At 58.1% G+C, this 13,917-nt stretch overlaps 1 protein-coding gene across 2 annotated transcripts in view; it reads left to right on the top strand.

The window, feature by feature from the left end:
* The window catches only part of PMEPA1 (prostate transmembrane protein, androgen induced 1), a 58,511-nt gene that overhangs the window by 35,595 nt on the left and 8,999 nt on the right, over positions 1-13,917 (top strand). For both annotated transcript variants that reach the window (XM_060123097.1, XM_060123096.1), the window contains exon 2: positions 13,612-13,766. In XM_060123097.1, coding sequence (XP_059979080.1) covers positions 13,656-13,766 — 111 coding nt within the window. In that variant the 5' untranslated portion in view covers positions 13,612-13,655. The remainder of the gene's footprint in view (positions 1-13,611; positions 13,767-13,917) is intronic.

The following is a 13,917-nucleotide window of genomic DNA, read 5'->3' on the forward strand; positions in this document are numbered from 1 at the left end:
GAGGCAGCTGGTGTCTGGGAGGCTTGTAACTGCCCTCTGGGAATTTGTTTTGCTTGTTGCCTGAAAAGGAGAGAGGAAGGGACTCGTAAGAGCCGCAGGGAAAGACTGGACAGATTTAGACCCCAGACTGTCACGCACGCGCACACACGCATACACACACGCACACACACACACACACGCACACGCACGCACACATACACACACGCACGCGCGCGCGGGAGACACCCAGAAAGACAAACAGCCCGAGAGAAGGCCATACGAACGCAGACAGTCAACGATGCGAGACAGACACACAGATGCCCTCAGACAGACCCAGACTCACAGGCCCTCGGAGAGAGGCAGAGACAGATGCTGGGGCTCCCACCTGCTGGGGGAAGGGGGGTCCTGCCGTGGTGATGTCACTTCCCCCACCCGAGCTCTTCCTGGCCGTGGGCCCTGCCCAGCCAGGGAATCCACGCAGTGGCCGACTGTCAGTGTGTCCAGCCTTGTTTCCTAGAGCCCACGCCCCCACCCCCGAAACCTGTAAATAAACTCCTGGGCCAGGGCTCTTCCTCGGGACCCGAGGCCCACATCGAGGTGATGCACCACCTGCGTCCCCAGGCCAGCACGTTGGCACGCGTGTCACCTTGCAGCCCAGTCTGTCTCTTGATGGACTCGGCCTTTGCCGGCTGCCGCTCTTTCTACGAGACGAGAGGAGGTGAGAGAGAGTGAGGGACCACTTCAGCCTGGGGCTGCCGGGAGGTGGTGGTTTGTGGTGTGGCTTCGTGTTGAGCTTCTTGTCGGGAGAGGGTGACGGTTAGGACACCAGGCCCCGCGTGGAAACCTGTGTGACTGTGGGCGTGTCCCTCCCTGAGCCTCAGATTCCCTGTCCCTGTAATAGGCCATAAGACTAAGCCCACCGCCCAAACCTGGAGCTGCTGGGAAAGCTCCATGAGATGAACCCTCGGACCCGGGAAACGCGGGGAGTGCGGGCCGCACCTGTTGTATGCGTGTGTTGTTAGAACGGCCTTGGGAGAATCCAGATCATTGATTTCCTGTCCCAGAAATAAATCCCCCCAGGTTTCTGAGCACACGGGTTCGAATCCTTTTGCCACAGAGAGCAGGATTTACTTACCGCCCTGGATATCCTCAGCTCCCGGGGCCTGGCTCTGAATCCAGGGCCTGGTGCAGGGCCTGGCACATAGGAGGTGCGCAGTGAACGTGTGCCCTGCAGTGAATGAGTGGGACTGAAGAGTCCCTGAGGTTGGATGTAGATGACAGAAGAGAACGTCCCTCCTGGAAAATACAACCACATGCGCCCTGGGAGACTGCGGGCAGGCTGCTGGCTGTGCTTCTGTCCCCGTGGGTGCACTTGTGTCTCCATAGGCCCATCCCCACCTCCCCACCCAGGGCAGGTTTCCTGCCTCCACGGCTCGTAGTTGATTTCCCTGCATCAGCTCCTACTGTTCAAGGTGACAGTAGATTGGGTTCTGGTGAGGGCTTCCCTCCTTGCTGGTAGACGGGCCACCTTCTTGCTGTGTCCTCACATGGCCTTTCCTTGGTGTGTGTGTGCGGAGAGAGAAGGTGAGCTCTCTGGTGTCTCTTTTTTTTTGGCCACACCGCACGGCTTGCAGGATCCTAGTTCCCTGGCCAGGGATTGAACCCGGGCCCCGGCAGTGAAAGCTCCGAGTCCTAACCACTGGACCACCAGGGAATCCCCACTGGTGTGTCTTATAAGAACACTAATCCTATAGGACCAGGGCCCCACCCTTATGGCCCCATTTATCCTTAATTGCTTTTTCGGAGGCCCCATCCCCAAATACAGCCACACTTGGGGTGTTAGGACTTTAACATACTATTTTTGAGGGAACACACATTCAGTCCGTAACACAAGGTACCCTTCTGCTCCAAACAGAGGATTTGAGGAGGCAGGTGAGAACTGCCACTCCTTGTAAGTTGATCTGTTAGCACCAGCCCCCGTAGTAGCTATCACTTCAGGGTTTGCTATGAGCCTGGCACATCCAGGTCTACACCTCAAGCCTCTGCACTGCTCTGGAGGTTCCAGGCTCCTTGCTTTTTGGCAATGTATTGACCAATACAAGTTTCTTTGCTGCCTGAGCACCATGGTGGGCCAGACACCAGTGAGAAACCAGAAAAGGGGATTCCCTCTTCCTTGGAGCTGGGAATCCCACATGGCAATGGCCTAGGCTTGACACCATAATAGGATGTAAAAGTTGCTCTGGGACAACCACAGATGGGCTTTGAGGATTGAAGAGGAGTGTGCACCCCCCCCCCGCAAAGACTGGGCAGAAAGGCTCCTGCTTGCCAGTCTTATGCTGGCTGTGAGGAAGCTACAGGACAAGGAGACAGCATTCTGATGGTGTGGACAGACTGACAGTGGCAATAAGACACAGACCAAGGGAAGGCTAAGTCATGACACATACGTTTTCTTGGAAGTCATAGCGGATATCCTGGTTGGTATTTACAACATTAACCACCAGTGATATGGGAGAGCTTAAAACTGCCAGAGAAAGCCAGAGAAGGAAGTGACCGCGGGGGGTCAGGTAGCTGGAGCTGGGCTCAGAGCCGGATTAGGAGGAGGAGAGGGGCCATCCCAGGAAGGTGGACCACCCTGGGCAAAGGCCCAGCAGAAGGGAAGCGGAGATTCTGCTCACGGGGCAGCAGGGATGCTGTTGGCTGAGAGGATCTTGTAGGCAATCAGGAGGCGATGAGCAATGAAAGTCGGAGAGCCGAGCAAGTAGCCCTCGTGGATGACAGCTGATGCTTATGGGCCACCTAACATGCTCCGGGCACTTGATACGGATTCAGCCGCCCCATTCACCTGCGTGACTTAAGCTGGGCGCTCCTGGTGCCCCGCCTCTCCAGATGAGGAAACTGAGGCGCAGAAGATGAAATAACGTCCTCAGGTCGCACGTTTGGCCGTAGGTAGAGCTGGGGTTTGGATCTAGGCAGGCCAGCTCCAGGGCCCCTGCTGATGCCACTCTAGGTGTTTGCTGAACCAGATTCAGTTCCTGGGAGCCCAAGGGTGCAGGGGACCCCGTCCTGCTCTTATAGCTTCTCCAGCCTCTCCTGACGTCTGACCTTGGCCATCACTGCATCTCCTGCCGCTGCCCTGGTTGAGACCCGGAATGGCTGGGCCCTTCGTGGTCCTAAGGGAAGGGGCACCCGTGGCCAGCGCTGAGATCCCTCCTGACGGAGCGGATCTCGCCGACCCCGAAGCCTCCAGCACGGGGTCGGGTTGATGGAGGAGCTATTGAGAAGCGGCTCAATACCGGCCGCATTGTGGGCCGATTCAGAGCTGAGCTCTTTGTCTGAGACGCTTGGAAACGGAGCCGCATTCACTTTCCCTCTCCTGGCGCTGCCCTCCAAGCCCCTCCGAGCTCATGTTGGGAAACACCAGGCCCTTGAAAATTGGTAATTGAGAGAAACATCTGCTGGTTTCCAAGGAGCACACGGCGACTCCTGAGTGGTGAGGGCAAGCGAGAGTCGCGTTGTCACCGCATGCTGAAACTCACACACACACACAGGCACACACGCGCCTGAGTCTCTTTGGTATGTTAATTAAGATTGATTAAATTAAAGTTGTCAATGCTTGTTATAAAGATACAAGCAATATAGGCATACAGAAAGTAAAAAGGATAGACTCCCTCTTTCAGAAGTGGCCATCACGAACAATTTGATTTTTATCCTCATTTTTGCTATAAAAATGGGTCCATATTATATATACTGTTCCGGTTTCATTATTTCTGCTCAGCAGTAATTGCAAACAGCCAGCCACCATCCGACCTATAGATCAGCCGTTCTCAGCCAGGGGTGATTCTGCCCCCCAGGGGACCTTGGGCGATGTCTGCAGACGTTTTTGGTTGTCACAACTTGGCAGTGATGGTGCTCCTGGTATCTAGTGCGTAGAGGCCAGGGGTGTGGCTAGATATCCTACAATGCACAGAGCACACCACAGAGAATTATCCAGCTCAAAACATCAGTAGTATCAAGGTTGGGAAACCCCACTATAGATTTATGTATCTTTCTAGTGGCCCCGTTGTATTCGATAGTGAGATATATATATATATATATATATATATATATATATATATATATATATATATATTTATACACACACCAGGGTTTGTCTAGTGGGATTTGGACGGTCTCTGGTTGTTCACCCTGCAGAGGTGTCCTTATACGTATATGCTCTCAGCTCCTTCTGTGAATTTTTCTGTTGGATACAATCCCGGAAGTTAAAATTGCTGGGTGGAAAGGTAGTATGCATTTCAGGTTTTGGTACGTACTGCCATGGTGCTCTCCGAAGTGATTATGACCATTGACATTGCCACCACAGACAGCTCACTCACCCATGCCTCCTCTCCTCAATTAACAAAACGCATTTCATTTATTTCCAATCACTTTCCACTGCACCTCCTTGTCCACTGACAGAAAGGGCTCTCTCACCGCAAATTCACTCCATCCTGCCAATAACTCTCCAACGGTGATTGCTGTTTTGCTGACAGTGGGTGTTTAAAGACGTTCGACATCAGTGACAATAGAAAAAAGCAAGTCCCGTTAGTTCTTTCCATGTGGATAATAGCAAGAAAGGTAAAAGGCACTGCTTTGTCTTTTCTTATTGAAGGAGCATTTAATCGTGAGGTTCTAAAATGATTATAAAGACCTTCTGCTCTCCCTGGAGTTGATTTCCCCACCCCGTTCCCACACGCACTTTGAGACCCGGGGCTCACCCATCGCCCAGCTGCAGCCCCTTCCCAGGCCGCCTCCCAAAAGGCGAATTCGGGATGTGTGGGGTGAGGCCCTGCACACTTCTGCCACTCGGCTACAAGAAGGCAGTTCGCCTGTAACCAGGACAAGGTATCTTACTAGTTAAAAGGAGACGCACACATAAGCAGGATATGTGGGGCTAATGATTTACCATCAACACCCTTTAAACCTGGCCCTGTATTTATTGTCTACTTAATGAACCTTGACTGTAGGGTCCCCTGGGCTTCCGGATGCTTCCACTGCCACTGGGACAGACTAGAGTGGACCTTCTGTTAGGCTGCAGCTGTGGGGGGCTGTAGAGCTGCTTCCGGTGCTCCCATCCCGTGATGCTCTAGACTAGAGTAGATGAGTGTAAGAGCTGGGAGACTGATGCCCGCATGCTTGGGAGCTCAGGGGGGCGTGGGGGGCAAGCCCAGCAGGGAAGTACGTGCGTGTGTGTGCATGCGTGTGTGTGCACGTGCGTGAGTGCGTGTGCGTGTGTGTGTGTTCATGCATGCACGTGTGCGCGGGTGCAATCCGGGGGGGGGAGAGGGAAGTGGGGGAAGGGGTCAGCTGGGCGAGGAAAGGCTGGAAGTGGTCGGGCAGAGGGTGTGGCTCAGGTGTGAGCGTGGACCATCCCCTGTCGTCCCATTCGCTCTACAGCACCACACACTGCATCCCTGGGGAGGCCATCAGTCCAGCCAGTGTTGGGGAGAGACAGGGAGCCACAGTCTCACGGGGCACGCTGTGCATTCATGCACACGCGTCTCCCCTCTCCAGGCGAGGGGAGGCCAGGCCCGGGGACTAGATGACCACCTGGCACCTGGGTATCACCTTGGGCTCCTCAGCCAGGGCCACCTGGAGGGGCCATCAGGCCCTTCCGTGCCCCACCAAGGGCAACCTCAGTGCTGCACGTAATCTCCCAGGAACAGTCAGAGGCTACCCGATGCCTGGGCTCCACTGCCCTCAACCCCAGGCTGAGAGGTTTGACCCAGACCTGCTGCCAGACCCAGGATGACAGCACCTCTGCCCGGAGACACCTGGGAAGCCCCATTACGGGGAGAGGCTGCCTGTTTGGATACTGACAGGTGCTTCTTACATCTTTGTTTTTCTCTTTTATTATGAATGTAGTTACACACGCTCAACAGTGCTGAGTGTGCAGGAGCGTGTGTTACAAGGAAGGGGCCGTCCCCTCTTGGGCACCCACCAGGGTAACCACACCTGTCCCCTGGTCTGCGTAGACGCATGTAGTCACGGGCATATGTATTTATCGCAAGATTCGCTTTTGTTTTAAAATACACACGTTTGTGCTTTTCTAAACAAAGATGGGCTCGTCCTATCTGGTGGCTTCTCCTCTTTCTCACGGGGCATCTTTCCGTGTCAGCGCCCACAGACCTGCCGGCCGTGCCTTCCTGGTCGCGTCGACCCCTTGCAGGGACGTTTACGTGATTCCCAGTCATTCTCGCTTTTCGCGCAAACCCGCCGTGGGCCTTCCTGGCCCTCCTCTGTTTACCTGAGAGCCCTGGGATCCTTATTCCACACATTTATTGTGCGTCTGCTCTGGGAAAGGTGCTGGGGACACAGAATGCTCACAGGGTCGCTGGACACTGGCACTCGAGGAGGGAGAGGCAGGAGACAAGCCGTTAGACAGGCCGCATGTGGCCTCTAATTACAGCTGCAGAGGAGAGGGAAGCCCGCACGGGACACGGGGCCTGGGGACTGGGGCAGGCACTGGTTCACACAGGATGCTCTGGGATGCTTCCTGAGGAAGTGACGTTGGAACAGAGACCAGAAGGTAAGGAGGGAGCGAGCACGTGGATGTGGGGAAGGATCATTCCAGGCAGAGGGAGAGGCACGTGCAAAGGCCCTCAGGTGGGCTGTGTCGGGACCTTTTACAGAACACAGAACAGAACTCTTATTAGAGCAGAGAGAGCGAAAGGGAGAGGGTCCCAGGAGAAATGCACGTGGAGATAAATACCCAGGAAGTGATTTGCCTGGTCAAAGGTTGTCTCTTGGAAGTTCTGAGAGATTGTTATTTTGCTCTGCAGAGATGCCCCCAGCTGGCATCGTCCATCAGCTACCGCACTGGCAGAGGGGCCCGCTTGGATGGGCCTTCTCCAGCTACTGTGGATTCCACAGCTCAGGTCTGCTAGGGGATAGGTGTGGCCCAGGGCCTGGCGTTCTTGGTTCCCGTAATGAGGCTTCCCAGGTGGTCTGCCTGCAGAGGTGCTGTCATCCTGAGTCTGTGGTTCCAGTTAACGCATGTAGTTCTCACCACAGCCATGTGAAGTGGGGACTGGGTGATCCCTCTTCCCCCCCCCCGATGAGGACACTAGTGATATACCGAAGGTCACAGTCTAAGTGGTAAAGTTGGAATGCGAACCCAGGAATCTTGGGGGCAGACCTCGTGTTCTGAGTCTGTACCCTAAATTCTTCCACGAACAGCAATGCGGGGAGCCCCAGGCCCCTGTGCAAGGCCGGATCCCCCCGCCCCAGCCAGCCTAGAACTTGTTTGCCCCTAACCCGCAACACCAGACAACAGTGGATAGTATCTCACGGTTATGTGTTCCGGTATGAGGTGCCCGGAGCCCAGCCGTGTGCTTGGCACAGAGTAGGTGCTTGGGTAAGCGATGTGGTCTGTCTTTAAAAAAGAGAAAACTGGCCTAGATTTGCTGCCCACCTCCCAAACCTTAAGAGAAAGACCCATTTTTTACTTACAAATGGTCTTACCCTAAGAAAGAAAGGTGCGTCAGGGGTGCTTGAAATAGCACCAGGAGCGATCAGAAAGTTATTCCTTTGACGTCTGGTTCAATTTTATTTGAAATTCCAGGGGGGGAAGGAGCTGGGCTCTTATTCAAATGCAGTGGTGGAGGAGGGGCAGCAAATGAAGTGGCAGGAACCCCAGGCAGGCTAGGGCTCCACTGAATGACAATGAGGCCCGCCCCGGCCCGGCCCCGTCGCATCCAGGCAGGCCTAACGAGATTAGATTTTCATAAATTTCAGACAGTGCCAATTCCTAATTCCTCGGCGTACGGCCGGGAGGCCAGACAGGGCTGCCTGCACGGGCTGCTTGTTAACCAGGAAGCACGCTGGCTGCCCCGCCGCCCGGAGCAGACGCGATGGGGGCAGGCGGCGGGGGAGGGGGGAGAGCCGTCTGGTCTGGAGACCTCCCGTGGGCTGGCAGGAGTTGGGTGGACTCCGGCCCAACTCTCCAGCCAAGGAAGGAGAAAAGAGCCCCAGCACCGGACTGCCGCTCCGATTATTAACTGAGAGCCCAGTGACAGTCGTGCCCACGTCGCATGGTGAATTCTACACCAGCCCCATTTACAGCTGGGAAGTGGCCGGGCAGGGGTTTGAACCAAGGCTCCTGCGTTTGGTTCACGTTGTGGCTCCATCACCAAGAACAGGGGACCATAAGCTTGGACGCAAAAGAACTGCATCTTTACCTTAACCAGCCCGAACAGGAACACGGACACCAAACCGCAGGGCGTCAACAGCACCTGCGATGTGGTCGCCGGTGGAAACCACAGGCTGCCTGTCGCGTCGAAACCGGCCGGGTTATATTTACTGTGATAGTATCCCCGGGTCACACGTGTGATCCTGTGTATTCTTCCTATGTCGCAAGTCTGGTTGAGAGTTTGAGAACTATTTTGATACGGTTGGCTTCCTTTCAAAGCCTGACTTGAATTTTTATTCAGTTTAATTTTATTTTAAAAATCTCATTCTGAGAGCGCGTCCTGGCTCCCCCAGGTTCCGGAGGAGGAAGCCTCGGAGTCAGGACTGTTCTCTTCTGACTCTTGGTCTGACCGACGTTGCTGCCCCTGGGGGTTTGTGGGAATGAAGAGGGAAGGTCCTGTTCTGGGCGGGTGCCTGGCACTCAGGTAGCAGCAGAGGAGAACGCAGCTGTGAGTATCTTTCTGCAGTTTCGCGGGAGGTGCCCAGAGCTGCCCTGAGTGCCTGGCACGAGGTCCTTCTAACCATCCTGTGACTTTCCTCCATGCTGGTGGGGAGGTGGTTACTGCTGGCCAAGATACTGGGTTCGAGGACACATGACAGGCGATGCTCCAGCGGTCCTGAACCAGCCTGGCAACCAAGCCCGCTCCACACAAGCGCCTGGCTTGAACCCACACTGTTCCCGACACTCTGGGGTCACGGCACCCAGGACCGCTGGGTGTGGGGCATCAGCCTAACCTGGCCCTGAAAATATGGGCTTGGGGGGTCTGGGCTCTCTTGGGCTGTGTGGCCTTTGGCCAGTCACCTCCCCTCTCCCAGCCTCAGTTTCCCCATCTGTAAAGTTGGCGGCGGGGGTCATGTTAGTATCTACTTCACGGAATGCTGGTGACGGTTCGGTAAGACGATGCCTGTACGGATTTGGGCCGTGCCTGGCCTTGAGGGGCCTCTCCGCGACGCTGCCTCTCTCACTAGTGTCAGAGGGGCTGGGAGAGGATCAGAGATGCCCGTGCACGCGTCTCGACGTGACTGCGTCTGTCTCTGGAGGAGGAGACAAAAGGAGGGTCAGGCCGCTCCAATGAGGCGGACGAACCTGTTAATTTGAAATGATTCACGAGGAAAGAAGACACTCAAATTAGAATGACCTTACTTTGCATGTGGAAGATGGGCTTGGCCACCCCCAAGAGCGTGCCACATCCATCACCCATCCCAAGGGGGAGATTATGAAGAAAAGTGGCAGGACCTCTCCCCCACCCCCACCCCTCAACAGCGAGCGGACTTGACGCCCAGAACAGGATGAGGGAAATGTGATGTTTCCTCCCCAAAGGCTCCTGTCCTTGGAGCAGAGACCAGTGCCCAGAAGTCCAGCCGCCACCCTGGGTGACCTTTCTGGACTGACCCTGGGGCAGAGGCCCGTGAGGCATGCTCAGCGTTTCCAGGGCATCGGCCTGGGTGAGGGGTGCCTGTTGTCCCCAAAGGCATGTTGGGAATTGTGACAGGATCACGTGCTGTTTTCTGCCCCGTCCTGAGCTCTTGACATCTATTATTTCATCCCCCGGGGACCTCACAGGGGTGCCTGTGCCCAGGGTCACACAGCTGGTAGCTGGTACATGCAGGGAGACAGGACTGGGCATCCTCAGAGGTATTCCCGGCGTGGGAAGGGGAAACTAACAGACACTGGGAACGCTGGGAGAATTTAGCAGTTGCCCCTTCTCGCTCCCTGAGGGAGGCTCTGGGACCGGCCCTGCCCTTTGATCTAGAGCAGTTTCTCCCTATGCCTCGGTTTGCCCATCTGTAAAATGGCCGTGGTGATGGCTGGCACCCCACAGACTCGGGGGAGGCGGACTCAAAGCAGGGCCGTGCGTGTGTTGTACATGTTATCATCCTGACTAGTCCCAGTGAGTAGTCGCCACGACAACGGGGAGCTTGGGCTGTGGACCAGCCTGCCATCTCCTCTTGCTCTAGTCTCCCTTTGTCTGTGACCAGGCTTTGCTGTGAGTCCCATGGCCACAGGAGACTTGAGCTGAGTGGGGGGCAGTGGTTGGACCCACGCCTTCCACCACTGTGCTGGGCACTCGGCCGCATGTCCAGCAGGATCGGTGTGGCTCCACATCTTGGGGGCTCCTCTCTTGGCTGGAACTCCCGAAGCTGCCCGTCCTGCAGGCTTTGGCCTGCCCGGTGCTTTCAGAACTCCAGAATGTGTTGCCGGCGTTAAGGCCCAGGCAGTTCTGGGGAGATGGGGAGGTGTGGCTGCACTGGGCCAGCCTGCCTGGGGGCTGTCCTGTTTGGCCTGCTGGGCTTTCAATTAGCAGTGCCTGTCTAGAGTGCTCTGGGGACCTGGTGAGGAGGACCTCCTGCTCGATTAGTGATGCCTGCTGTGGGAGCAGGATTGAGGAGTTGGGTACGAATGCTGAAACCCAGGCTGCCCACAGGGGCCAGGCAGATGCTATCAAGCAGAATGGGGGCCGAGGTGGAGCTTGGGGCCAAGTGGACAGCACAGCCTGTGTAGTGAGGGTGGCTGCCCTGCAGCTCCGTTCCTTTGAGTGGGGGCAGGGGACTGTGCATGCAAGCACCCTCAGGTCCCCAGTTTGCCACCGTTCCCAGCAGGTCCTTTCCGATACACTTCCCGGAAAGGTGGGTTCCTGTCGCCCAAGGCAGTGTCTGCCAGAAGGAGCACCCTGAGAGTGAAAGTACACTGTGGTGCTGTCGGCGGGACCAGAGCCCCCTCACCCCGTGGCCAAGGTCAAAACACCCAGCCCAGGGTGTTCTCTGCCTCATGGGTTGGGGTGAATCACCTGCCGGCCGGGGGGGCCTCTCCTGCACCCCTCAGTGCCCGCCCTCCCCCCCCCCAGTCCGTGTCTCTGCACGGCCCGGAATACCCAGCTCGGTCCTGCTCGACCCTCTCTTTTCAGGCTTACGGGTTCGGGCCGCCCTTGTTTTGCCGTGGCTGGAGTGCTGCAGGGCCCCCCACTAACTGTGGTCACCCTGAGGAGTGCTCTCCGCGCTGGGCACGTCGCCCTCGCACCACCTCCTCCTCCACACAGGGAAGCTGGGATGGATTCAGCGAGTCAGGGTCCTGGAGCCAGCCTGGGGGTCCCCTTGGGGACCTGCCCAAGGGTCTCGGGAGCCCGCAGGAGTCTCCCTCCTCCTCTGGCCAAGACCCCAGGCCTTTGGCTTCCAGAATGGAGCCTAGAAATGATTCGTGGTTTCTCTTCTTTTGAGCGTTTTCCCCTCTCTTCTCCCACATGGATGTGCACAGGGCTGTGGCCCAGGGACCAGGGTGGTCACACTGGCGCTTTCGGCTCCCTGGGCTCCTTCCTAGGGGCGACACTTCACGCTGGACCCCGGCCCCCAGAAATCAGGTCCTCCGGCCCTTTTGGTGTCGGGAGAGCTGTGAGGTTTGTTCACACCCGCTCGGCCTGCTGGGGCCTCGTCCACTGCTCTCTTTCAGGCCCTACCGGCCTTGTTGCCTTGGCCGCTGGACACACCGGGAGGAGGGCAGAGGCCTGGCCAGGGCCCTGCAGGCCGCCGGGGCCAGGGACAGAGACGGAGGCAGCGCACATCTCCTTTGCTGCAGGCCCGGGCGGGCAGGGCGCCTGGAGAGGGCGGGGGGAGGGGCAGAGAGGTGCCCACCCCCAGGTCCCCGGCGGGGTGAAAAGTGCATGGCCTGGGGGGAGCGGGTGCGGGCCTCTCTGGGGTGGGCCGTGGGTGTTGCACAAAGCCAGCCTCTGTGTCTCCTGAATGGGCAGCTTCATCCCAGGCCCTAGCGGACGGGCCCTGGACCAGCCCGTCTGGGGAGGCGAGAGGTGTGGCCGCAGAGATCGGGGCTGAGGCCAGAGACCTGGCCTTTGCCCAGCCCAGGCCCTGCCGTCCTCCTGGCGGGAAAGTGAAGAAGCCCCTCAGAGGGTTTGAGGCTTGTCCGATTCCCCGCTAGGCGGGGCACGGCCTTCTGGGGCTCGGGAAGGTCTCACCAAAGTCCCTGGCTACTTCTTCCTCCTTCCTGGGCCCCCCAAGGCGAGGGAGGGCTGCAGCTCCACACAGGCCGGAGCCAGGGCCCTGGCTCCAGACCGAATTCCCGGGTGCAGAGGCGGCCGTCCAGCGGGTGGTCGAGCGGGGGCGGGGGGAGGGGGCCCAGCGCTGGGCCCTGGGGCTACACGAGTCTGTCACTAGGCCTGAACCTGGGTCTCCTCACCTGCAAGACGGGATGATAAAAAGTACCCGTGTGTACGCTCAGCCCTGAGCAGAGGTCCTCAGCCCCGGCACACTCTTTGTCCGGGGTGCCCTGTGCCCTGTAGGATGTTAAGGTTCCAGGAGCGCCCCCAGTTGTGACAAGCCACTAGTGTCCCCAGACATTGCCACGTGTCCCCTGGGGGTTAGACTAACCCGACTCACTGACGGCCTCGGGCAGACATTGGCACAGCTGGGCAAAGGCTTGACATGGTGGAGGAAGGTGGGCGTCCTGCAGAGCCCTGGGTGGGGGAGAAGGGGTGGCCGGGGCTTCGGAGAGGACGTGCGGGCAGGCTGCGTGTGGAGGAGCTTCCGCGGCTGTACCAGCAGGGACGCCCACCCGGGATGCCCCGATCTCCCGCGGGCCACCGAGGCTGGCGGCAGGAGGGTGGGCCCTCGCCGGGTTTGGCGGGGCCCCGCTTGAGCGACCCGCGAGCGACACAGTCCCCACCTGCGGCCCGCCCTCCGCACCCCAGCTTCCTTGCGTCTCTCTGGGGGGAAGAAGAGCTGAGTTAGTGGCCCTGAGCTTGAACCTGTGCCCCTGGGGAGCCCTCCGCCAGTTGCTTGTTAGCGGGGGAGGGGGGCCTTCCTGCTTGCCCTCTGGGATCGTCCGTGGGCGGCCTCAGGCTGGCGGAGGCCGGCTGCGCCCCCTCTGCCGCCCCGTCCTCCCCAGGTCCCCGGCATCTCGCCCGCCGCTGCTGGGGACTCTGCTCGCACTGGGCACGGCCAGCTGCCGCGCCGCCCGACACGGACCCGCTCGAGTCAGCAGAAACCGCCCGACTCCGGCAGGATCAAAATAACCTCCTTCCTTTTCCAGCACTTGAGGGTTTTTCCGCCTTCTGGGGGAAAAACAAAACAAACCCGAAAAAAAGAAATGAGAGCTGCAGTGTTTGCAGCCGCCCGGAATGGGGTTTCTCTGAGGCCTCTTCCCGGCGGTGGCCCGCACACACTCTGTCCCGTGGAGGGTGGTGTGTCTTCGTGCGTCTCGCGTGTGTGATAGATGTGTCTGTACGTGGCTGTGTTATCTGTGGTCGTTTGTGTTGGCGTGTGTGTGGGTGTGTAGGGGTGCTGACGCTTTTGCGTATTAGGTGTGCATGTGTGTTGGGGTGTGTGGGTGCTCAGACGCCCCGAGCCTCTGCCCGCACCAGCGTCCCTGAGGTCTCACGTGTCCCCTTGGTCTTGCAGCGGAGCTGGAGTTCGTTGAGATCACCGTCATCGTGGTGGTGGTGATGGTGATGGTGGTGGTGATCACGTGTCTGCTGAGCCATTACAAACTGTCCGCGCGCTCCTTCATTGGCCGGCACAGCCAGGGCAGGAGGAGGGAAGACGCCCTGTCCTCGGTGAGTGCCTGCCCTCCCTGAGCTTCCGGGGGCCCGTGGACGCCCCGATCAAGTGCCTGTGGTGTCGGGGTCGGGTGCTCACAGGAACTGACGGCAGGGAGACAGTCTGGGGGGGGCTGGGGGGGGCTTCTAGGTATAGGCAGTGACCCAG

Source organism: Lagenorhynchus albirostris, chromosome 15, assembly GCF_949774975.1.
Source record: "Lagenorhynchus albirostris chromosome 15, mLagAlb1.1, whole genome shotgun sequence".
Taxonomy (NCBI): Eukaryota; Metazoa; Chordata; class Mammalia; order Artiodactyla; family Delphinidae; genus Lagenorhynchus; species Lagenorhynchus albirostris.